At 44.6% G+C, this 25,607-nt stretch overlaps 2 protein-coding genes across 3 annotated transcripts in view; both read right to left on the bottom strand.

The window, feature by feature from the left end:
• The window catches only part of LOC138960849 (uncharacterized), a 4,912-nt gene extending 2,958 nt beyond the window's left edge, over nucleotides 1-1,954 (bottom strand). The window contains exons 1-3 of the mRNA XM_070332491.1: nucleotides 1,939-1,954; nucleotides 1,050-1,297; nucleotides 244-508 (exon numbers count right to left, since the gene is read on the bottom strand). Coding sequence (XP_070188592.1) covers nucleotides 244-508; nucleotides 1,050-1,297; nucleotides 1,939-1,954 — 529 coding nt within the window. The remainder of the gene's footprint in view (nucleotides 1-243; nucleotides 509-1,049; nucleotides 1,298-1,938) is intronic.
• The window catches only part of LOC138961695 (uncharacterized), a 64,908-nt gene extending 40,080 nt beyond the window's left edge, over nucleotides 1-24,828 (bottom strand). The window contains exons 1-6 of one of the 2 annotated variants that reach the window (XM_070333365.1): nucleotides 24,299-24,828; nucleotides 22,244-22,414; nucleotides 9,225-9,400; nucleotides 6,061-6,226; nucleotides 5,162-5,375; nucleotides 4,332-4,459 (exon numbers count right to left, since the gene is read on the bottom strand). In XM_070333365.1, coding sequence (XP_070189466.1) covers nucleotides 4,332-4,459; nucleotides 5,162-5,375; nucleotides 6,061-6,226; nucleotides 9,225-9,400; nucleotides 22,244-22,414; nucleotides 24,299-24,359 — 916 coding nt within the window. In that variant the 5' untranslated portion in view covers nucleotides 24,360-24,828. The remainder of the gene's footprint in view (nucleotides 1-4,331; nucleotides 4,460-5,161; nucleotides 5,376-6,060; nucleotides 6,227-9,224; nucleotides 9,401-22,243; nucleotides 22,415-24,298) is intronic. The other variant, XM_070333364.1, reaches the window with a different exon arrangement.
• Between the last annotated feature and the right edge of the window lie 779 nt (nucleotides 24,829-25,607).

The following is a 25,607-nucleotide window of genomic DNA, read 5'->3' as shown; positions in this document are numbered from 1 at the left end:
TTCCATTCTTGCTTTTTTCATTCTGAATTTTGAAATGTTAGCAGATCGTTTTGATGTGTGAGTTTTTGTTTTTATTCAACCACGGACATTTTGATACAATCACTCTTATTTTTGTCATTGAAAGCCAAATAAAAGGGTGACAAATATCAGATCATAAATGCAAACAGTCAGACAGAAACAGACAGACAGACAGACAGACAGACAGACAGACAAACAGACAGACACACACACACACATACATACTTTGGACATTGATGCCTTTGAACTCAAAACCAGCGGTCACATTGTCAGGGTCCCACACAGTGATGACGTTATTGCTGGTCGAATCTGCCATCGCGCGTGACGTCACTAGTGGCACTTGCGCGATAGTCGCCTGCACAGCCGTGTTTTCCGAAACCTGGATGTTGTAGCTAGCACTGAGAAATGCTGGCGGCTGGTTGACGTCATCGATCGTCACAGACCACGTGACTGACGTCACACCCGTGGAATTGGATACATTCAGAGATGCCTGTAACAAACATCATACAATTTCAAACTCCCACCTCTCAGTTGGCAACGAGTAGAAAAAACGCAAAAGACAACGTGCAAAACACAAACATCCAAAACAAACTTCATTGATATGAAACAAACTTGGAAACAACAACAGCGCTCCATAAATAGCGTTCTTAGCGATCCATAATATATAGAGAATACTACATGATTTAATTGCTCTGTCCTACCAGATTTACAAGAGTTGCTTTTTTTTTTAAGTATTGAACTGTGAGCGTAAGCGAGTTTTTAACTTTTTTGAAAAAGCAACGAGTTAGTTGAAAGTCCGTCAGTTGAAAGCCTCGTGAATGCGATTGTCTCGGTGATTTTGGCATCATGAGCAATGGAAAATCCTGTCCCTGCCAGGCTAGTTTGACCTCGACCTCATTTACATAATATTATCACGTGTGAATTGAACGATATTGTTATCTCAGGAGTGGTCTCTCTCACGTATGTAGGATAAATAGTGTTTCCCATGGCGTCCCACACCCCTATATTCCCTACAAAATAATAAGCCTTACCTCGTATTGTCCAATAAAGTGAAACAAGACGTCAGTGACACAGACAGTGAACACGAGCGAAGAGTCGGTGTCCATGTTCCCGTGACTGATGGTCCAGCGGACCGGTCCGTCTGTGCTGTTGGTGACGTTGAGCGTCGTGTCCGGTCCGTTAGTGCTGCACTGCACTGTGACTGTGCTACACGTACCCACTGCTGCAGAGTCTGGGAACGACACGTTGTTCTGCGTTGATGAGCACTCCGGCGGGTAACCTGTAAGCAACAGTGTTAGAGTGACCATGTAGCTTCAACATTGTTTTTGTTTGTTGGTTAGTTTATTGTGTGTCAGTTAGTTAAACGATTGATCAGTGCGTTGGTTGCCTGTTTTGGTTGCACTGTTTGGTGTTTGGCTGTTCGGTTGAACTAAAATTAAAAAGTGTACATGCGAGTATAAAGTGCAAAACTTAAACTTTCATATGGAACAGTCCAGAGAATTCTATACAATGATCTTCGGCTTCAAAAGCTGGCCGCAAAACGGGTGCCTCATTAGCTGACAGAGGAACGTAAGGAGCATCAGGGTCCTCTTGCACGCGATCTGCTCAACCTTTGTGAACCCAGTAGACCCAAATTTGTTGTTACTGTAGTCACTGATTATTAGACTTTGGTTTCCTTCTACTTTAGTGCCAGAGAACACAAAAACAAAGCGTCTCTATACCAAAATGACATTTGTAAGCGAGGTTTTCAAAGCAGAAACAGGGCTATTCGCTGTATTTTTCGATCGACCACGAAGGTCCCGTTCCAGTCGATACTCTGCCTACTAACAGCACTGTCATTGTCACGTACTATGCTGAAACCTTTTTACCCAAACTTACTTACGAGTTTAACAGTCAGCGACCAAACTGCGAAACCCAGACCTCCCTTCTCCTCCATGAAAATATCAGTCTCCACAAAAGAAGGGCCGTAACTTCATTCCTAAAAGACCAAATGATCCCATTTTTGCCTCACACATTCTTCAGACCTGATTACACCCCTTGTGATGTTTGGTTATACCCTCTTTGAAAATCATACTTTTTGCCAACAAGTTTCGCTGCACTCAGGACCTCAAAAAAGCCGTCAAATCAGAGCTTAAAAGCAACCCCAAATAAGGCCACCCTAAGGCCTCTTCGGATTGGCTCAGGCACTTGTGGCTTTGCATCAATGTAGGAGGAGAGTAGTTCTAATGACTGCTGTATTTTGGGCCAGATACGCCAAACAGTCTCTGCGAAAATCACCTTAAAAATTTTTATCATTTTGTTTGGATCATACCTCGTACTATTTCGACTACTATCATCACTACTAATTCGACCATGTACTACGTGCCACTTCCACTTGCACTGATGTTACTATATTATACTACAGGGTGACACAAAAAAAACAGATCCCACCAAAAGTTTAATATTTTCTGAAATAATCAGCCGATTCTTTTATTTTTTCAGGTGAGCCAAGCTGAAATGATGTTCTAACAGCCCACCAAGTTTGAGCTTCAAGATGTCATGGACAACGGAGCATAAGACATTTATAGTCGAGGCCTATTTTCGCCGGCGAACAGATTTGCTCGGGCTGCGCACAACAGACTCTCTGACTGAATCAATATTCCTCGGTGTCCTTGCTGATTTAGGTCGACCAGAGTGGGATCCCCTGTTAGGGTTTTTACTATTGAGGTTATTGACAGTCCCATGGTCTCTGAACTTATCCCTCCATCCATAGATAACTGATTTAACAGGAAAGTCTCTACGTCCAAACTGTCTTTTGAATTCCAGTTGAGCAGCGTGGATAGAATTCGACCGAAAATAGGCCTCGACTATAAATGTCTTATGCTCCGTTGTCCATGACATCTTGAAGCTCAAACTTGGTGGGCTGTTAGAACATCATTTCAGCTTGGCTCACCTGAAAAAATAAAAGAATCGGCTGATTATTTCAGAAAATATTAAACTTTTGGTGGGATCTGTTTTTTTTGTGTCACCCTGTATATTGCTATTTCATATGTTACGTGGATTTCCATTGGTCAATTGGGCAAAACTGAGCTCATTGTAAAAGTGATATCGACGACATTTCCGTCGATATCAGTTTTGATATCGACGACCTCTTTATTGCTTCCTCACTTCAAAAACAAAAACACCTGAATTTAAAAACAAACAAATATATATGAAAATGTAATGATCCCAGAATTTAGTTGAGCAAGTGACTAAAGACTTTTAGAAAGAAAAGACATTTTTAAATACTGAAAAGTACAAGAAAAGAGTGAACAAAAAGAAATAATAATCAGAGGGAGGGATATGGAACAGCCAAAACTGAGACAAATATTTTTGTAATTTCTTAACGGTAAATACAAAATGTCCAGAGAATTAGCAATATATCTAACATTGACTGACTGTGTGATGATATCTTCTGCTATTGGTCTGTTTCGACAGTGATATCAAAATCTCGACCTCCTGTCTCGATTTTGATATCACTGTCTCAACAGACCATAGCAGAAGATATCATCACACAGTCCGTCAATATTGGGTAATTACTACTACACGTGCCCTCATATCATTAACTACTTTTACTACTTCTGTTATCGCAACTATTATTTGTATTGCTAGCCGTTCTGCTTTTCCAACGTCCTGAATTACAGGTTGAACGATGATACGCAAAACGTCAATTGACGTTTTCCGGATATAACTCTGTCAGAATTTTCAGCGGTCTGGCAGAGTAAGAGCTACTTTACCTCGGGCTAGATGTTTGCACCCGGAACATGTTTCACGCTTCCGATCGGCTTTTTCCTGTAATCGGGATGAGCGTCTAACTCTGATGTCTATGCTATGCAGCCTTCGCTAAACATAATACCATTTCTTTCGAAAATATAAAAATCGGAGCCAAAAATAACAATCCACGGCTTGTTGATCACTGGAAGTGCTCGTAAGCACGGGTGTTTTCCTAAACTCACGTTTGCACAAGCCAAACCCACTTGACCGCAATCAAAACACGTTGTGAGCGATCACTACGTGCCAGCGATTATTTCCGCAGCAAATTGTTAACAACGATGAACTCGTGAACGCTGATTTTGGAAAGAAAAAGGTATCGTATTGAGCGCTCTGCATCACACACACACATCAGAGTTAGGTGTTAGTACCGATCGCAGGATGAAGCTGATCGGAAGCGTCACTGTTCGATGTTGTCAAAAGCTTGTTGGGGGTAAAGGGGCTCTTAGTCTTTCCGACCGCTGAAAATCCTGAAAAATTTATTTTCGAACATCGTCTATTTGTAAAAGGAATGTGGCACTTACCTGAGGAAGGGTAAGTGACGTAGGACACAGAGAATCCTGGCTTGGTGATACTGACGTCCGTTTTGAACGTGACTGTGACTCTGTTGCTGGATGATGTCAACGTTCCGGGTCCTGACTCTCCACAGTATCTGATAACATTCATTTTTTTGTTTACATCCTGGCGTTTGTGTGCAGATATTTGTAATGAGGCCGTTTATGGTAAAACCAGTTCTATGCTTAGAAAGGTCATTTACTCTCCTACCATCTTCGGCGAACATGTGTTTTACTTAAGACAGTGTCTATACGGTAGAACAAACAACATAGCCTTTTTTTCTTCGTAGAGGACACTGCAGTCTTAATGCACACCTGAAAGTATAGGCATCGCAAATATGTACAGCTCTGTGCGATTTTGTGGCTGAAGATCAGACACCACAGCATCTACTGCAATCGTGCCATCTCCTCCCATACCCCCTCCTGCATGACCAGACTCGGCCATGCAGATAGCACTGCAACTCCACAGACGAAACGATGGGAAACTAAATGTATATATAAAGAAAAACGAAACTGCACCGAACTTACTAGTTAATAACATCATGGGGTCCTTGGTTATGAGAGACACAACCGTACAACGCAGAAGAAGAAGAAGAAGAAGAAGAAGATGAACAACAACAACAACAACAACAACAACAACAACAACAACAACAACAACAACATTAACTAGCTTCTATTGACATTTTAACCCACGCTTGTGAACAAACAAACGTGTCACATTACTTAAATTTTCGTTAGGACAAAAATCAACATGAGATAGTCTCGTCAAAACGTGGTGCAGTACATTGTATTGTACGCACCTTCCACGTGAAGTTGCACCATCCAAAATCTCCACCCAATCGTATCTGCAATCGGGATGTGACTCCAGACTAAAGTTGGCGAAGGTCAGCCGGATAACGTTGTTAGTCTCGGCTGTAATCTTCCACGTGCAATACATGTAATCTCGGTAGTAGCCGGGGTAGGACGGGGAGGTGAACGTACCGTTCCGCTCTGTTAGCACGACTGTGGGACACGCTTTGAACAGAGAACAATCAAGGTAAAGGTTCGAAATCACTTTAACAATTTCAAAAATAAATATTTTTTTTTAGATGTAATGAGCTGTAGTTATAAACTGTGAACGTTGACGTTCATTACCAGTCTATGTTATACTGCGTGTGACAAAGAGCTGAAACGAAACGTGTAAGCTGCCATTAATCAAACTAACATAAATCTTCATTAACCAAATCCCACCTGGCTGGATCTGGTCATTGAGAGGAAGGGGCTTCCAAAGTGAAGCAGGGGTAAAGGGACTGGCCAGGCGGGGGTGCAGCGGAGAGGCGGGGGTGGGATGTTGCCCCATGATGCGGTTGACATTTCGCATTTGAAAGAGGTATTATGGGTCTCTCCTTGAGAAAAAAAAAGTGCAATTGCCGGGTAAGGGCGGGGTGGAGGTTTCCGAGTGATTGACTGTATGTATTTAAGCGACTTGCGTAGCATTCACTTTGTCCAAGGTCTCAATTAACCATAGTATGCATGCGGTAGACGATTATCAATTTAGCTGTGAACAGATGCATTCTCCCGTGAACAGTTTTAGTCTAATATCTGTCCAGCTTTTGTTATTGATAAAAATAAGTACGGCTCATTTAGTTGATGTAAAAAAAACCACATGAATAAATCCCTTCCATCTTTATATATTTATTTTCTTTCGAAAAATACATACGTTCCGCTCTCCAGTATGTTGCATTAAACCCCGCAGCAATGTCAGAACCATCTGTGACGTAACGTATCCACGTCATGTTCTGTGATGACGTGAGCAATGGAGGAGTGTCAGTGCCGCAGTAACGCCGGCCAAGAAGTGGAGAACCTTCCTCATCACCATCGCGAATCTGGAAAAACAAACAACAACAAAATCAACAAAATCAAAAACGAAAGCAGTTAAAAGACTAACCCTGGGACAGTAGGGGCGACCACCCCCAGCCAGGCGCGTTCACAGGTGGCGGATAGTGTGATGGCCTTCAGATATGGAGGTTAGCTGCGAAATAAGCCAGGCTTGCCAGGATGAATAAGCAGTCGCGGACCAACTGGCGGTGCTCCCAACAGGATGGGGCGGGGTAACAGGTGGCACTGTTACACCCAAGAAATACCCCAGGTGTCCAATGACGGGATCATCATGCGATCAAGAGCCGCATTTTAAGTTCTAGCCCTGGGGAAGGTCACCTCAGATAAACAAACCAGCCAGCTATGGCCAAATAGCCGGGTAGACTGGACTCGACAGCCCTGTAAAGCCACCAGTCTAGGAGAAGGATCACTCCGATATAAAAACACGCTGAAGCCGGATGAGCTGGGCCATGTATGCCGCATAACGACAGCTCAACGCATCAACGCTCATATGACAGACGACAAAAGACTAACCAGCACTACACATAGCAGGAGTGACATAATTGTTAAGGTCGGTAAACATGAATACAAAATACAGAATACAGTATTTATTGAGCCAAGTGACATTAAAAAAACATTTAAAACACAAGGAATTTAGCGTAGTGTTGGTAAAATCACGCACACACACCCACACACCCACACACACACTGACACACACACACACACGCCCACACATTCACTGACATACACACCAACACACACACGCCCACACTACAGCAGTCACGATCACACCATCACACGCAGGGCAGACATGAGGTAAAACAAATGACAATCATCTATTAAAAGAAAAAGTACAAAGAGTGGTCTAAGATGCTGGTGGAAGGGTCTACACAGAATACAATTTTATAATCTAATGCATAGTTAGAACTAGCCCATCCCCTCCACCCACCCACTCATGAATGACTAAAATAATGCAGCTAAAAAATATAGAAAAAAATAAAAATCACACATCAAAGTCCCACTCAACCCCCCTCCCCCTCCCCACCACCACCACCACCACCACCTAACACTGAGTCACAGGATGTGGTGAGCTCACCGCCAGCAGGATCACCGACTGCGAAGCTGCCCAACTGAGGGATGGGATGCGTTAAGGGAGGAAACAGCTTGGGGGAAGAAAGAGGTCTGGAGACGTCGAGTGCGTGCCCCCAGGGATCGGAATCGACGACCTGAGGGCAGGCGCTCGAAGAGGGGATGGCCAGGGTGAGACTCGTCAGCCACAATTTTCTGGGCTCTGGACAGCATGCGCTTGGCATAGAGGGATGCTAGGGAGGGCAGCTCACAGCCGACGATCCTGCTAGCAGTGCGCACCACACGCTCCAGTTTGTTCTTGAGCAGCTGGGAGGTGTTGCCGTACCACACTGTGATGGAGAATGTCAAGATGCTCTCCACCACGGCCCTGTAGAACTGGACCAGGATGACCTGGCTGAGGCGGAACTTCTTGAGCTGGCGCAAGAAGTAGAGGCGTTGCCGCGCTCGCTTGACGATGGCGTCAACGTTATCATCCCAGCACAGGTCGTTGGAGATGGTGGTGCCTAAGAACTTGAAAAAGTCCACCATCTCGATGGGATCGCCGTTGATGATCAGTGGAGCCACAGGGCCTTTTTTCCTGCGAAAGTCCACCACCATCTCCTTGGTCTTGGTGGCGTTCAGCAGGAGATTGTTGTTGTCGCACCACGACACCAGACAGTCGACGTCCTGGCGGTACACGGTCTCATCACCGCCGGTGATGAGACCTTCGGCTGTGGTGTCGTCAGCGAACTTCACCAGCTGAACTGAGTCATGAGAGGCGACGCAGTCGTTGGTGAAGAGGCAGTAGAGCAGCGGTGAGAGGACGCACCCCTGGGGTGCTCCGGTGCTCAGGACCAGCGTCTTGGAGAGGAGGCCGTTGACCTTGACTGTCTGGGGGCGCTGAAGGAGGAAGTCAAGGAGCCACAGGCAGAGGGAAGGGGCAAGGTCAAAGAGGAGGAGCTTGTCATAGAGTTTTTGGGGGATAATGGTGTTAAAGGCCGAGGAGTAGTCCACAAAGAGGAGGCGGGCATAGGAGTTGGGGGTCTCGAGGTGCTGGAGGATGAAGTGGAGGGCAACGGCGACAGCGTCGTCCACAGACCGGTTGGCCTGGTAGGCGAACTGGAGGGGATCGAGCCTACCGCTGATGACGGACTGGAGGTGCTTGAGGACCAGGCGCTCAAGCACTTTCATCACCAGGGAGGTAAGGGCCACCGGTCTGTAGTCGTTCATGGCCGACGCTGTGGGCTTCTTGGGGACGGGGATGATGGTTGAGGCCTTGAAGCAGTGGGGAACAGTACAGAGCTGGAGGGAGGAGTTAAAGAGGTCAGTGAGAACAGGTGTCAGCTGATCCCCACAATGCCGTAGGGTAGGGCCTGAGACGCCGTCTGGGCCAGCCGCTTTCCTGCTTTTCTGTTTGCGGAGAAGCAGCCGGACATCCCGCTCACGGACAGTGAAGGGGGGAGGCAGGGGGGACGAGGGGTCGGGGAATGACGCCGTCACAGGGGTGTGGTTGTCGCGGTCAAATGTGTTGCTATGTGGGATGCAAAACGCATTACGATTATGCAAAAGGCCACGAAATGGGAGGAGTGTTGGGGGTAATTCCAACAGCTCATTACTCCATCCTCGGTTTTTCCCCGTCTGTAATCTGGAAGGGTTTTTATTCGCAATAATCAGCCAGCAACCAAACGGTAATCACCCTGCAGCCATTCTCCATAGCTTATGAGGTGAGCATGCAGTCACAGTTTGTGAAGTTAGCAATCGAGCTCACATCGCTCAAATGTACATTTGTACATTATAAGATGTCTGGTGGCTTGCTGTCGGTCTGATGTAAGTATAATCATCGTCGTCTGTTTCATCTTTATTGACCGAGCCATAGTGTTATATCTTGTATCTAATCTTGTATTTATCAGATATTTCTACAACAACATCAAAACCTACCTCAACGTAGTTTGTCGTACAGTTGACGGTGTCGTTGCCCACATGAAAATTTTGAAACTGAAGGTATATGACGTAAGACTGGGGCTGCTGGATAATGAACGTGCATTCATGACTGCTGTTCACCACCCTTTGCGTCCGAATGGTGCCATACCCTGATGTGTGCGTTTTCAAACATTCTGAAAGGCCATCGAAAGACATGAATGTTTCATGAGAGACTTCGTGACAAAGATGCGACTGTTACGTACGTACCCACTGCGGGTTTGATGGTTAAACAAAACGATTAAGCTAAAAGATGTATATCCCTAGCTCTTAAACTCAAACAAAACCGCTATTATTTGATATATCACTTGGGCATACGTGTGTACAATAATTTAATGGAAAACACAGACACTCACAGACACACACACAGATACATACACACAGATACACACACACAGATACACACACACACACACACACACACACACACACACACACACACACATTAAACCCGCAGTGGGCACGTACGTAACAGTCGCATCTATTTCACGTTTGCGAATTGGTTTGTTTCTAAGAGAACATTTATAAGTTTATCTTGTTGTGCTCCTTTATTATAACATTCTTCTTCTTCTTCTTCTTCTACGTTCCCGGATTATAACATTCAATTATATGGCTTTGTATTTATGCAACTGAATACAAAACTGTTTACCGGCACGGTTGGCCTAGTGGTAAGGCGTCCGCCCCGTGATCGGGAGGTCGTAGGTTCGAACCCCGGCCGGGTCATACCTAAGACTTTAAAATTGGCAATCTAGTGGCTGCTCCGCCTGGCGTCTGGCATTATGGGGTTAGTGCTAGGACTGGTTGGTCCGGTGTCAGAATAATGTGACTGGGTGAGACATGAAGGCTGTGCTGCGACTTCTGTCTTGTGTTTGGCGCACGTTAAATGTCAAAGCAGCACCGCCCTGATACGGCCCTTCGTGGTCGGCTGGGCGTTAAGCAAACAAACAAACAAACAAACAAACAAACAAACAAACAAAACTGTTTAAACAATAACAACAAGAAACAAGTCGCGTAAGGCGAAATTACTACATTTAGTCAAGCTAACAGAATGAAACTGAACGCACTGCATTATTTCACAATGACCGTAGTCCGCCGCTTGTGCATAACGGAGTGAAACTGACGAGCCTGTTCAGCGCGGTAGTGGTTTCGCTGTGCTGCATAGCACGCTTTTCTGAGCCTCTCTTCGTTTTAACTTTCTGAGCGTGTTTTTAATCCAAACATATCATATCTACATGTTTTTGGAATCAGGAACAGACAAGGAATAAGAAATTGTTTTTAAATCGATTTCGGAAATTTAATTTTGATCATAATTTTTATATTTTTAATTTTTAGAGCTTGTTTTTAATCCAAATATAACATATTTATATGTTTTTGGAATCAGGAAATGATGTAGAATAAGATGAACGTAAATTTGGATCGTTTTTTATTAAAATAAAATTAATTAATGACCAAAGTCATTCATTAATTTTTAAGCCACCAAGCTGAAATGCAATACCGAAGTCCATTTTGATTGAAAAATGAGGGTGTGACAGTGCCGCCTCAACTTTTACAAAAAGCCGGATATGACGTCATCAAAAATATTTATCGAAAAAAAGAAAAAAACGTCCGGGGATATCATTCCCAGGAACTCTCATGTCAAATTTCATAAAGATCGGTCCAGTAGTTTGGTCTGAATCGCTCTACACACACACACGCACAGACACACAGACACACAGACACACACACACACACACACCACGACCCTCGTCTCGATTCCCCCTCTATGTTAAAACATTTAGTCAAAACTTGACTAAATGTAACAAGTCGCGTAAGGCGAAAATACAACATTTAGTCAAGTAGCTGTCGAACTCACAGAATGAAACTGAACGCAATGCAACGCAGCAAGACCGTATACTCGTAGCATCGTCAGTCCACCGCTCACGGCATAGGCAGTGAAATTGACAAGAAGAGCGGGGTAGTAGTTGCGCTGGGAAGGATAGCACGCTTTTCTGTACCTCTCTTCGTTTTAACTTTCTGAGCGTGTTTTTAATCCAAACATATCATATCTATATGTTTTTGGAATCAGGAACCGACAAGGAATAAGATGAAAGTGTTTTTAAATTGATTTGGAAAATTTAATTTTGATAATAATTTTTATATATTTAATTTTCAGAGCTTGTTTTTAATCCGAATATAACATATTTATATGTTTTTGGAATCAGCAAATGATGGAGAATAAGATAAACGTAAATTTGGATCGTTTTATAAAAAACATATTTTTTTACAATTTTCAGATTTTTAATGACCAAAGTCATTAATTAATTTTTAAGCCACCACGCTGAAATGCAATACCGAAGTCCGGGCTTCGTCGAACATTACCCGACCAAAATTTCAACCAATTTGGTTGAAAAATGAGGGCGTGACAGTGCCGCCTCAACTTTCACGAAAAGCCGGATATGACGTCATCAAAGACATTTATCAAAAAAATGAAAAAAAAGGTTCGGGGATTTCATACCCAGGAACTCTCATGTCAAATTTCATAAAGATCGGTCCAGTAGTTTAGTCTGAATCGCTCTACACACACACACACACAGACAGACAGACACACACACACACGTACATACACCACGACCCTCGTCTCGATTCCCCCCTCTACGTTAAAACATTTAGTCAAAACTTGACTAAATTTAAAAAAATGATGACACACAGAATAACTTACTCGCAGTCCATGTAATGTTGAAGCCAGTCCCGCTGCTCTCAAGGTCTGTAACGAACCTGACGTACATTACGTTTCCTGTTGACGTTATGTCAGAAGGCAGGACGGCACTGCAAACTCTGCTGAGAAGAGACGCGGTTCCGTCTGCACCGTTTCGAAACTGAAAGGATGAACGGGTTGGCCTGTTACTCTCCCGATTTGATATGTGAATTTAGTTAAGACACGAGATGACTCTCAAACGGTTGACTCTACTTTGACATTGGAAGATAACCGCTAAATGCATGAATGACGACACTCGTGGATATGCCTCCATTTCCAATAACCTTGCTTACTGCCTGAACGTCGACGTGATACAGTGAATATGCATTGTCAGGGAACATTAATAGTGGTGGTTTGGTGGCTTGTTGGCAGACCAGCTTTTCTGTTGGTCCGAGTGCACCATATCGTCTTTTGTTTCATCTTTTTCGACCAAGGCCGAAGGCCGAGGTTGGCAAGGATGTAACAAAAGGCGATATGCTCACCGAGGACCAACAAAAAAGTGCTGGTCTGACGACAAGCCTCTAAACATCGTTTTTGTCATCATTTTGGTAGTGCAAAAGTACTTACAATAACCCACCGGGAGCATCATGTTTAGAATGCAATTCAGGGATCCAAAGCGCGTCAGAAGTTCAAGCCATCGCGTCATAATTGAATGTGACGTCACACGTAAACTTTACATCGCTTTTCTTCCAGTCAAAAAATGGACAGAGCTGCCATCATATTTGCAAGGTCAGTCATTTGTTTAGCATTTACCTTTTCTTTTAAGTGATTTGTTAAATATGGACAGTGTTTTTTGTTACCCAGCTTGTTATGAATGAAAAGTCGTGAAAAGTACACTCCTGTTTATTGCGCGAGTTGGATTTTACGTGTATGACCGTTTTTACCCAGCCATTTAGGCAGACACACACCGATTTCGGGGGATGCACACTTGGATTTTCGAGTTTCTATAATCCATCGCAAACTCTGACATGGATTACATGATCTTCTTCGTGCGAACTTGGTCTTAGGTTGATCTTGGAGATCAGAAAAATATCTACACCCTAACCCACCAGTAAGTAACAGCCGGGATTCGAACACTCAACCTTCCGCTGGGAGCCGGGCCTTAGTCATATCCACTCAGCCATTGCGCGCCTCGCGCCCCCTAATTGGCGTAGAGGCGCGTCCCCCGGGTGGTGGATGGGGGAGCCTTCTCTACTAACTTCTGAGAGAAGGTCGCATCACTCTCGATGCCGTGAACCTAATTAGGATCTTTTTCTTGTTTCTTCTCTATTTCTGCCTCCCCAAAGTCCTTTTACTTTCCTTTTCTCACCCATAAAATTCTTCACTTATTACCCTTGTTAAGTGGTTCTTGTATAGAATATAGTCAATGTTTGTAAATATTTTAGTCAAGCAGTATGTAAGAAATGTTTAGTCCTTTGTACTGGAAACTTGCATTCTCCCAGTAAGGTCATATATTGTACTACGTTGCAAGCCCCTGGAGCAATTTTTTGATTAGTGCTTTTGTGAACAAGAAACACTTAACAAGTGGCTCTATCCCATCTCCCCCCTTTCCCCTATCCCATCTCCCCCCCTTTCCCTCGTCGCGATATAACCTTCGTGGTTGAAAACGACGTTAAACATCAAATAAAGAAAAAGAGCCATTGCGCCCGTCGAAATACCAACTAGAAAACATGAATTCCCGAGAATTTTTTTTTAACCAACAACAAAGTCTGTATCGAATCGATGCGATAAAGGGCACACACAAGTCCAACGGTATCAGGCTGGTAACATTGTTTCAGAAGTTGAAAAGAGTTGTTTTGATGTCGTTTTTAGTTCGTCAAGATTCAAAGCATATCACATTTCAGCAGTTGGTCGGTGCATCAACTTCTTACTTTGAGGATGGTGGGTTAACACAGAAAAGAAAGAACACACACAAAGTTTTTGAGTTCTTTCAGTGATTAGGTGTATCTTTCTGCAACACTCAAAAAGAGATGTTAACGTAAAGGTAGCCTTTATAGAAAGATTAAAAACAATTAAAAGGCAGAAAGACAGAAATTGCAAATAATGCTCAACTTTGTTGACAGTGGCGAAACATTTTCAATACGTACACTCAGTGAATCTTGATGACAGTCTGGCGAATTCTCCAGGTCCAGATGAGAGAAGGAAACACGAATGTTCTCTCCGGGGAGTCCAGTGAGGGTCCACGTACACACAGAGTTGTTGGGATAGTAGTCAGGGAAGTTCGGGGACACGATCTGACCCCCTTGACCGCTCAGATGCCCACCACAGTTGTTGAATACTTGAGGTCGTGAATATTGCATAATTAAATCAAAAACACAACGACATTCCACGGTCCCAGAGAACCATATTGGTTGCATGCATGCAGGGACTTTAAACAATAATAACCATATTCAGTCTGTATATTTCAACCATCGGTCCAGGAGACTGTGTCTTTGTGCTTATGTCTGTTTCTGTGCCAAGAGCGATTCGAAGGCTTCCACAGTCTATTCTTTTTATCTTCAATTTATCTTCAATTGTTTGTCAACAAGTTTCAAGCCTCTTCCCTAAACACACAAACAAACTAACAAACAATCTCGAATAGAATACCCTTCCCTTAAAGGCAGACTCAGCTTCAAGTAAACCATCACAGACATTGTCACCCAGGACCTTTCGTTTAAACTCTCACCGCTTGAGAACATCCTAGGTGCCCTCTGTATAGAGCGATCATTTTTCAAAGAATTTATTTTTGTGTGGCCAGTCGGATTGTCTAGTACCACAATCGGACGCTTCGTTTTGGCGTTAGTGTCGTGTTTTTCCTTTCGCCACTCTCAGTCGCAAAGGAGACACAACGAGTTGTGTAGGTTCTGTAGATTTATTAACAGCTGGAACAACGGTGACAATATCTCTCAGCACAGTGTAAGAAAGAACAAGTGCAAGACTGGTAAAGAACAACAATATGTGTGCGCAGCCCTACTTATATAGTTAATGGACATACGAGAATATTCGGGAAACATCGACACTAATCTGGTTAGATCTACACAGTTCCGTCTGTCCGATGAGCGTCTACGCTTACGTCATGAGTGACTGCGCACTACATCAAAGTAAGTTCCATAATGTTCTTTATCCTTCCATTCGATTCCAGTGGTATCTAGCGATCTCCACAACACCTCCCCACCTAAACTGATGCTACTCCTCAAGCATCAACAGCAAAGTCTCTCTGTGGGTTTGCGTGTTCTCTTTGACCGTCTTGGATTGTCTGGTCCATACTCTGGAACGGATGGAGTACCTTTGGGTTTGGTCTGTCTCCGAGTTTGTGGCACAGTTTCCAAGATCTCCATGGGGTGATCTGTTACAAGTTCAGAAACAGTGTCCACTTCCTCACCAGGTTCATTGTCTTCCTCAGTGGTGTAGCGTGGCTGTAGCTGTTCCCAGTGTCGTCTCCATACTGGACCATGAGGAATGACCATGACGATGAAGCAGCGAGTACCCAGAGACTTCTTGACGACTGCTGGTACCCATCGGGGTTGTTTGTCTCGGCGAGGTCCATGGTACAGAGCATACACAGGATCTTCGGCCTTGTACAGTCTGGTTACCTTGACGACAGCTTTCGAGTCTGGAGTCATCTGAGACTTGGATGCCTCCTTGGATTTCTTGCCCTGAGCGATGTGGGCTGGCGAGGGCAGCAGAGTGTCGATCCTTGTCCGTAACTGCCTGGAATTCAAGAGTTCACTCGGAGCGAAACCACAGGATGTCGGCGTTCTCCGGTACTGCATCAAGAACTCTTGAAGAGCACGCTTCGGTGGCAAAGAAGATTTTCTCAGTGCTTGTTTGAATGTCTGCACCAAACGTTCGGCGGCTCCATTGGTAGTAGAATGATATGATGCCCCTGTCAGGTGCGTGATCCCTCGTTCCTTGCACCAGCTCTGAAATTCTTTAGAAGTGAAGGTCGGCGCGTTGTCAGTGACAAGTGTGTGAGGCAATCCAAAATGAGCAAAATCTTCTTCCAGCAGGTCTAGAGTGGCTCTAGAGGACGTGGATGACGTAGGATGAATGCATGGATACTTGGAGTAAGCATCCGTGATCACCAGCCAGTCTCTACCCATGAAGTTGATTGAATGGTCCAGGTGTAAGCGGCTCCACGGCTTTTCTGGTAGCATCCATGGGTGAACTGGAGGCTTGGATGACTTGTTCTGATGTTCACCGCACGAGTCACATCGTCGAGTAGCCATCTCAATAGCAGCATCGATACCGGGCCAGTAAACAGCAGTTCTTGCCAACTGTTTCATGCGTTCCATGCCGAAGTGTCCGAGATGCAGCAGATCAAGGATCTTGGACTGCAGGCTCTGTGGAATCACCACTCTCGATCCATGGACGAGGCATCCGTGGCAGATACTGAGAGAGTCCGACAACTTCCGGAACTTGTTGACATCTTCATTGATCTCAGCGTTCTTTGGTGGCCAGCCTTCACGGACATAGCGCATCACAGTAGATATCACTGGATCTTTTCCTGACTCTTGACGGAGGATATTGGCATCCACAGGCTGGACTTGAAGACTGAGAACCTTGATGGCACACACCATGTCCATGTCTTCACCACTTTCCTCCCTGTCGAAGTCGATGTCATCTCCGTATGGCAAGCGACTAAGGGCATCTGCATTGCCATGATCCGCTGTTTTCCGGTACTCGATGGTGTAGTTAAACTGGTTCAGCCACAGGGCCCACCGAGCTAGTCTGTTAGCTGCGAGCAGTGGAGTCCCTTTCTTTGGTCCGAACAGTGATGTCAGTGGCTTATGATCTGTCACCAGTGTGAACTGACGTCCGTAGAGATACTGGTAGAACTTCCGCAAGCCAAAGATGATGGCCAGGGCTTCCTTGTGGATTTGGCTGTAGTTCCTTTCTGCAGCCGTGAGAGTCTTGGACACGTTGGCGATTGGGCGCTCGCTTCCATCTGGATAGCGATGAAATAGGACTGCTCCAATTCCAACGTTGGACGCGTCACAAGCTAGTCCCAAAATCTTGTTTGGATCGAAGTGTACCAGAACTTGATCCGAGGAAAGCACATTTTTCAACTGTTCAAATGCTGCCTGTTCCTCATCTCCCCACTTCCAGGGGTTCGCCTTCTTCGTCTGGCGGTAGAGCGGCTCTGCCATGCTGGCCAGGTTAGGGATGAACTTCCCGTAAAACTGAACTGAGCCCAAGAAAGACTTCAAGTTTGAGACGTCCGTAGGGGCTGGGATTTTCAAAACTGCCTCGACCTTCGATCCTTTGGAGATCCCTTCGGCCGATAAGGTATGTCTAAGGTATTCTACACTGGCTTGTGCGAACTCGCACTTTTCACGACGACATCTGAGTCCTTTGTCGTTCAGACGAGTGAGCAAACGTCCCAGGTTGCTCAGGTGGTCGTTGGCGTCCTTCCCGCTGACGAGTATATCATCTTGGAAGACGGCAACACCAGGTAGATCACAGGTCAGGCTTTCCATGATCTCTTGAAAGTAACCAGGTGCTGACTTTATCCCGAAAGGAAGTCGTTGCTGCAGGAGTACCCCACGGTGAGTGCTGAGGGCTAGTCTGCGTTGACTCTCTGGTGCCAGCTTGATCTGGTTGTAGGCATCAGCAAGATCGATCTTGGTGTATCCGAATCCACCTCCTAGCTTCTGCATCAGTTCCTCTGGGAGTGGCATTGGATGACGGTGATCTTCAAGCTGATAATTGATGCCCACTGAGTAGTGACCACAGATCCGTAGCTTGGGCTTCAGGGTGCCCGAGGTTTGTGCCTTAAGAATTGGTACCACTGGCGTTCCGAATTCGTTGAACTGGACTGGCTTCCAGACTCCTTTGGCGATGCCTTCTTCGTAGCCTTTGGCGAGGTCATCACGAAGAGCGAAAGGTACCGGACGTGCCTTGTGAAAAACCGGCTTCGCATCAGACTTGAACTTCACGTCCAGTTCGAAGTCCTTGAGACATCCCAATTCTTGTTTGAAGAGATTTGGGAATTTATCAGACAGTCTGTGACAATCTCGTTGCAGGGCAGCATAAGGCGCGTTGGAGGTCGCTGGATGCATAGGTTTTGCACCCTCACTCTTAGCGTGACTCTCTATGCTCCTCAGTCCTAGAGCATTGTCCACAGAAATTCCCAGAGTCTGGATTGCGTTAGTTAGTTAGTTAGCTGTTGCTTTTCGGGTCCAGCGGACCATAATAGGCCAAATCAGGACCCCTCTGGATTGCGTTGCGTCCTAGCAGATTCAGATGAGGGATCTTGGTGACGATGTACGGAATTGAGCTTTGCTTACCAGTCACTGGATCCTTGGTTTGGCCCATGAAAGTTTCCAGCACGGGCAGGTCGTGCTTGCTGGCAGACTCGTAACGATGTGTGACGTCATCCAGCTTCGGTTTTCCTAGTTGTCTCCAGACCGGAAGAGAAACAAAATTTCCCGTAGTTGCGGTGTCCAGTTCCATGGTGAACTGTCGGTCCTGGATTGTTATGGGTACATCCAACCTAGGAGTATCTTGGGGAACTTCACCGAGAATCGCGTTGACAAGCTCTGCTTTCGTGACTCTCTTCACGGAAGCCTGGGAATGTCGTTCCCGATTCTGATGTTGCTTTTTTCTACAGACAGCTTCCAAATGTCCTGTGACGTCACAGTATCGGCATTTGGCTTCTTTGTAGGGGCAGTCTGTTGCTTTGTGGGCCTTTCCACATCGGTAGCACTTCCTGTCTGTGGAATTAGACTGCTTGTGGTTCTTTCGTGGACCCGTAGTCTTGTTCTGGTGGACCTTGTTGACTGGCATGGTCTTAGAGCCGTAGACAGTTTCCTTGGCAACCTTCGCTGCGTCTTCAGTCTCAATCGCGACTTGGACAGCACGTGCGAAATCCAGCTCTGTGTCCTTGATCTTGAATAGAGCCTTTAAGACAGCCTCATTGTTGACAGAACATATGAATCTCTGTCTCAGAGCTTCGTCTTGTGGGTTTTTGATCGAAGGAAAGTCACAGGGAGCGGCGTCTTGGCGTATGCGCGCTGCTAACTCCTGGAGAGTTTCGCCTGGCTTCCGTTTCATGTCACTCCAGAACTTGAAACGTTCACGCACTAAGAAGAGTTTCGGGTCGAACTGTTCTTTCATGAATTTGACAATTTCGTCCATTGTCAAACTGTTGATGTCCTTGGGCGGATTTTGCTGAGTAGCCAGATTTGCCAGTTGTTTGTAGACCGTAGCAGTCTGATTCGTCAAGAAAACTTGAGCCTTGCGCTGCTCCGGCACGGAGTTGGCGACCACAAACGTGCAAAATCTTGACCAGTAGTCAGGCCACAGTCCTGATGTTGCATCAAACGCAACAAAAAATGGGATTGCAGCTGCCTGTGTAGTAATGGGAAAACGTAGATTCGAAGCACTCGGATCGTCGTAGCTTTCCTCCTTGGCAGAAGCTGCGGCACCACTGAACACTTTCATCATCATCTCCATCTGGTGCCTTTGTTGCTCCATATCTTCTTTGTGCTGGCGTTGCTGTTGCTCCAACTGCTCCCTTAGAAGCGTTATCAGCTGCTCTGTTTCCGTCATTTTGCAGTAATAAGTCACTCCGAACAGACAAGGGAAATAACTGTCGGCGATGCCAGTTGTCGTGTTTTTCCTTTCGCCACTCTCAGTCGCAAAGGAGACACTCTCGTTGTGTAGGTTTTGTAGATTTATTAACAGCTGGAACAACGGTGACAATATCTCTCAGCACAATGTAAGAAAGAACAAGTGCAAGACTGGTAAAGAACAACAATACGTGTGCGCAGCCCTACTTATATAGTTAATGGACATACGAGAATATTCGGGAAACATCGACACTAATCTGGTTAGATCTACACAGTTCCGTCTGTCCGATGAGCGTCTACGCTTACGTCATGAGTGACTGCGCACTTAATCAAAGTAAGTTCCATAATGTTCTTTATCCTTCCATTCGATTCCAGTGGTATCTAGCGATCTCCACAACAGTTAGAACTAACTTTTAAAATCTAAAATAAACTGACAGCTTGTAACACAAACATTCTTAAATCATAAAAGATTTCTTTTTTCATCAAGACAAGAACAGTACAAGTCGAAGTGTTGAACGTTTTAAAAAGGGAGCCCGGAAGCTGGTCACTCAAGGTCGTGTTTCCCCAAACAGACGAATTTTCTGCATATCGCTTGCTTTTTTGAAGCCATCCGCTGCCGATAAGTTCGCGTGACTCGCAGTCGTTTGTTGCACTTTAGATTTAGAGGTACACAATTACGTGCTGTTGCAGATACAGCGAGTCGCATTGAAATCACAAACTGACGACGAAATTGTGAAACAAGAAGAGCAAACGCTCGATCGAGTCACTTTCGCAGTTCTGAATATTATATGAGGCATCAGATGGACAGGAAGAAATTGCTATTCACAACACAATGAGTCACGTTCACATAAAATTTGAGCCCGGTCACTTTTATAGTTTCCGAGAAAAGCCCAACGTTAAGTTGTGTGTTGCCGAACAGAAAAGGCTAGTTATCTCCCTTGTTTTTCTGATAACGTTCGTAAAAGGCTACAGATGTAAATACTTTGATGTAAAGAATAATCCTACAAAGTTTCAATCACATCCGATGAACTTTGTCAAAGATATAAAATGTCTAATTTTTCCTTTGACGCTGACCTGTGACCTTGAAAAAGGTCAAAGGTCAACGAAACCATCGTTAAAGTGTAGAGGTCATTGGAGGTCACGACTAAACAAAATATGAGCCCGATCGCTTTGATAGTTTCCGAGAAAAGTCCAACGTTAAGGTGGTGTCTACGGACGGCCGGCCGGACGGCCGGACGGCCGGCCGGCCGGACAGACTAACACTGACCGATTACATAGAGTCACTTTTTCTCAAGTGACTCAAAAAAGGAAAGTGTGTGACACGAGTTCACGATGGCTCAGGGGTAAAATAAACCACGAAATCTGGTGTGTGCTTTACGCAAGCTAAATAACCATTAAAACGAACTGTGTCATTTAATCCTGGTAAATGCTATTGCAAGCGTGCTCCATAAGGTTAGAACTGCTTTTTTCGGTGTAGTTAATGTTCATGATATTATTCTTTATGGCGTCCTTGTCGAGGAAGTCGTTCAGGTTGAACTCGGTGTTGGCAGTTGATGAGAACTTCAACACGCCTACCCGGATATTATTGGCGTCGATGTCGAAGGAATCGACTTGATCGCGAACAAACTCTTTCATCGTCTGAAAGTTGACGTCCCCCACGCTGCTTGAAGCGTCCATCACAAAGACGATATCGGCCTGAACGTTGCCTGAGCAACCTGGTGGGATAGGGGGAAACTTGTGAATGGAATAATGTATGAAGACGCAAGAAAAGACTAAGTAGTAACACGAAAACAGCAAACAACGAGCAAGCTTGGGGCTGGAAGCTCGATGAGATCCTGAACACTGCTAGAAGCACCAACCACAATGGGGAATGTGCCTAATCAATCAGGACAATGAAACAACCCAATGAAGGAAGGAAACAAATACAGAAATGCCGACATTTAAGATGACGAAATGGAACAAACTACTTCAGGGACGACCACAAACTGCAAGGGGTGTCAACCATAAAGATGATGTTTGTCAGAACATTGCCAGAATTGTAAAAAGGAAACACAAGAGGAGATTACGATTATAGAGAAAGTCGAGAAAGACAAACTGCTTCATTTTCAGAAAGATTGTTTTTTGTTTGCTTAACGCCCAGCCGACCACGAAGGGCCATATCAGGGCGGTTTCAGAAAGATAAATCGCCGAAGAAGGCATGAAGATTGTAGAGAACAAGGTGAAAAAAATGAGAAAACACGACACATTAATATAGACAACAGATATGCAAAAACATTTGAAACAGTAAGGTGCATAAAATGGAGTAAAAAGCGGTATTCATTAAATGTCATTCTTATAATTGTTTTGATTGGTTTGAGTTATGAATTCATAATATCGCCCGCCAATTTATCAGTTTGTTTCTAAGAGCACATTCGTAAGTTTATCGTGTTGTGCTCCTTTATTAAAATATACATTCCATGGCTTTGTAAACGTGCATCTGATTAAAATACTCAGTCTGTTTAAACCAAATGTACAGCAGATTGCTCCGTATTAATCCTTTACAAATAATGAATTGATATTCAGTCATTGATTTGTTTAGGTTTGCTAAGTACACCACGAGATATCTTGACATATGAAATATCTTGTCAGACATAATACATAACCAATAGTGATTAAACATATTCACGTTCACCTATACTCAGTAATTAACTTACTGGAACAAGCGTGTACGTTGCAAAATTGTGTCTCAGACAACGTTACAGAGCAGTTGGTACCACCAGTCAAAGGTGCAGTGTTGTTACATGCGCGGCTGCGGGACTGGCTTCCGCTTCCGCAACTGTTGCTGCACGAGCCCCATGGCCCCCAGGTCTCAAGACTGCCTTCCACTGTCAACACGAAACAGGCAGTGATAGGGCCGGCCTCTTGGTGCGAAGGCCAACTAAGCCTTATAAAAACTGGTCGCCTCACTGTATCAGATTTGCCATGGACCCCCTCCACTTGTTCATATACCAGAAATCAACTGCCTCATTTCTAGCAGTCGTGTGTTCTGTTTTTTTATGAATGAATTTCCGAAAAAGCACTAATGACTTTGAGGAAATTAATTCTTAAAAAAATACCACTGTGCAATGAGAGCCCCCCGCGAGTTTCCCATCTCTCCCCCCTTTCCCCGTCGCGATATAACCTTCGTGGTTGAAAACGACGTTAAACACCAAATAAAGAAAGTAAAGAAAAGTGCAATGAGAGCACCCAAGCTGCTCACTTTTCTTATGCGACGAAATGGAGGCAAGGTCTTATTGTGATAAGTCTGGCTTGGTCTGAGACGGCGAGACGAACTGTTTTCATTGGGCGGAGTTGGCAAACGTGGTATTTGATCACAAGCAAAACATTATGAAGACGTTCTAAAAATGTCGCAGTTATTGCATAATTTTTTTGTCAATTTTGCGACAAGACAGCAAGCTATAAAATACATGGCACAGTTGTCGAAGTCTCCAAACACTTCAGAATTTGCATCCAAAGTGCATTGAGGTGCCAACCTCTGGTGATAAAAAAACATGTGCATCCCTACGCTACCATCAGAGACACGGACATATTTATAGACATACCGACAAAAGAAAGTATCTATATTTTGGAACAGGCAACATACACACCTATAAAAATGAAATTCACAAAAGCAAGATGCCCGCGTTTGTAATGACAAACAAACCCAAACAGCTAAAACTGGACACAGTTTGCATATCAGTGAAAAAAATAGTCAAATTTGTGCCTAAAGCATTCTGTTTTTCACCTACTTTGTCCAACAATTTCGGTATGGAATGCTAAACGGTGTGGGTTATTTTCTTCTCAGAAGCCCCCCTCCCCCTCCACCCCCCTAAAAAGCAGGCGTTGAAGCCGTTTGGATGGTGCGCAGAGAGCACCGAGGCAGTTCACTTTTTGCATGTGACTAAGTGGAGGAATGATCTTACCCCACGAAAAAGCCTGACCAAATCTGGGATGGCGAGCCCAACTTTTTACACTGGAAGGACTGTGAGTTTAAGGTTCGTTTTTACGTGAACTTTCGAGGAAGTATACAACGCTGACAAACTGTTTATGTTGAACTGTGCGGTGTACATTGTCATTGTGTTTCACTCGCCCAATTGTTTACTTATGGGCTCTCTGATTGAAGTATGCATACTCACGTATTGCCTTGTCCTTCCGATTACACTGACATTGGGAACACTGCCGTATGTCTGTTATCTCGGCGGCTTATTGCGACGCAGAAGTATTGTTCACTTTATGCATACTTTCTTTGATTAGCGTCCCTTTGTATCGTCAGTCACCAACCCTTGCCTCGACTTAAAAAAAAATGTTTTAACAAGTTTTGACTAAATGTTTTGACATAGACTGGGAATCAAGACGAGGGTGGTGGTGAATGTGTGTGCGATTGCATGTGTGTGTGTGTGTGTGTGTGTGTGTGTGTGTGTGTGTGTGTGTGTGTGTGTGTGTGTGTGTGTGTGTGTGTGTGTGTGTGTGTGTGTGTGTGTGTGTAGAGCAATTCCAAGAAAACTACTGGACCGATCTTCATGAAACACTTGATAGTATTTTTTTAAACGTGCGTTATCTGTGATAAAGTAGTAAAGTAACAAACGCGCCACATTAAAACCAACCAAGAAAACCACCACCCAATAATATACGTAAAGCAACCTGACACGCACGCTCACAAATGCTCTGTCGTTGACGAAATCAAATCATCAGAACAAATCCTCAAAATAGTAAAAATAGTTTAAACTTACGTGTTGAAAACACAGTGAAGAGTAGCACCACAGGTACGATGGATCTTCTTCCAGGAGACATATTTGTTCCCTTGCTCGCCTGCGTTGCTTAGCTCACCGTCTACAACGTATTTGATTTGTTGAAGTCTTCTTGCTCTCTGTATAGAAACTAACCGCTTCACAAGCTTGAGAATTGCAAGACGAGAAACAACAAATGTCCACCTCCTTCTCTATCTCATTATGGTCATCATCCTCATCATCAGCAGCAGTAGCACAATGATCGTTGTATCATACAGCAGAACAAACCTTCACCACGTAACGTTTCGCGTCTGAAACTTACATCCGGTCACAAATGGGGCTCTGGGACGGACAGCTGAAAACTGTGCACACACGAGACTTTTGTCTTGACTGGTTTCTCGACACGGACACTGACTTAAATATGTACGAGGCCCGCGTTCCGAACACATTCAAATGCAACGGGGTATGCAGGTCAAGCTACAATGCAAACCTTATATCGGTTTACGAACATTAGACGACAGACAACCGAAGCTAAAAACGTAAGAAGCATGTCGACGCATTCGGGGAAACCTCTTAGAGAACACATGATTATACCACACATAATCAATATCAAGTAGCTCAAATGGGAACAGGATTTTGGTTTTGAATTTCAAGGAAGATACGCTTTGGCACAGCCTATGCTACGCGGTTGATGTATGTGATGATCTCTTTGCCCAACCCTAGCTCTCCTCTCTGTGCCCCACTCACCCCACTCCCTAACCCCACTACCCACCCGGCCAACCTCCGCCTAAGCTCTCTCGCTCTGTCTCTCTTTGTCATGCTGTCTGTCTGTCTGTCCCTCTCTCTCTCTCTGTCTGTCTCTGTCGGTCTGACTGTCTGTCTCTGTATGCCTGTCTATCTGTCTGTCTGTCCCTCTCTGTCTGTCTGTCTGAATGTATGTCTGTCCCTCTCTCTCTGTCTGTCTGAATGTATGTCTGTCTGAATGTATGTCTGTCCCTCTCTCTCTGTCTGTCTGCCTGTCCCCCTCTCTCTCTCTCTCTCTCTCTCTCTCTCTCTCTCTCTCTCTCTCTCTCTCTCTCTCTCTCTCTCTCTGTCTGTCTGTCAGTGTCAATCTGTCTGTTATCAAGAGCAACTCTAGGCGTTTCGAATTTCAACATCCTGAAATAAAATATCTCGGCCATAGCTATTATGAAATACTGTCCTTAATTTCCACATGAGATTATCTTTTATCAAATACCTCCGTGACTCATTCACCCATTACATCTCCACAAAAATAAAAGAGACGTCTTGTTTGTTTTAAAAAACGGAATTA

This window comes from Littorina saxatilis, linkage group LG3 (assembly GCF_037325665.1).
Source record: "Littorina saxatilis isolate snail1 linkage group LG3, US_GU_Lsax_2.0, whole genome shotgun sequence".
NCBI classification, from domain to species: domain Eukaryota; kingdom Metazoa; phylum Mollusca; class Gastropoda; order Littorinimorpha; family Littorinidae; genus Littorina; species Littorina saxatilis.
Note: the sequence above shows the minus strand (reverse complement) of the source record. Positions and strands in the feature narration are given on the sequence as shown.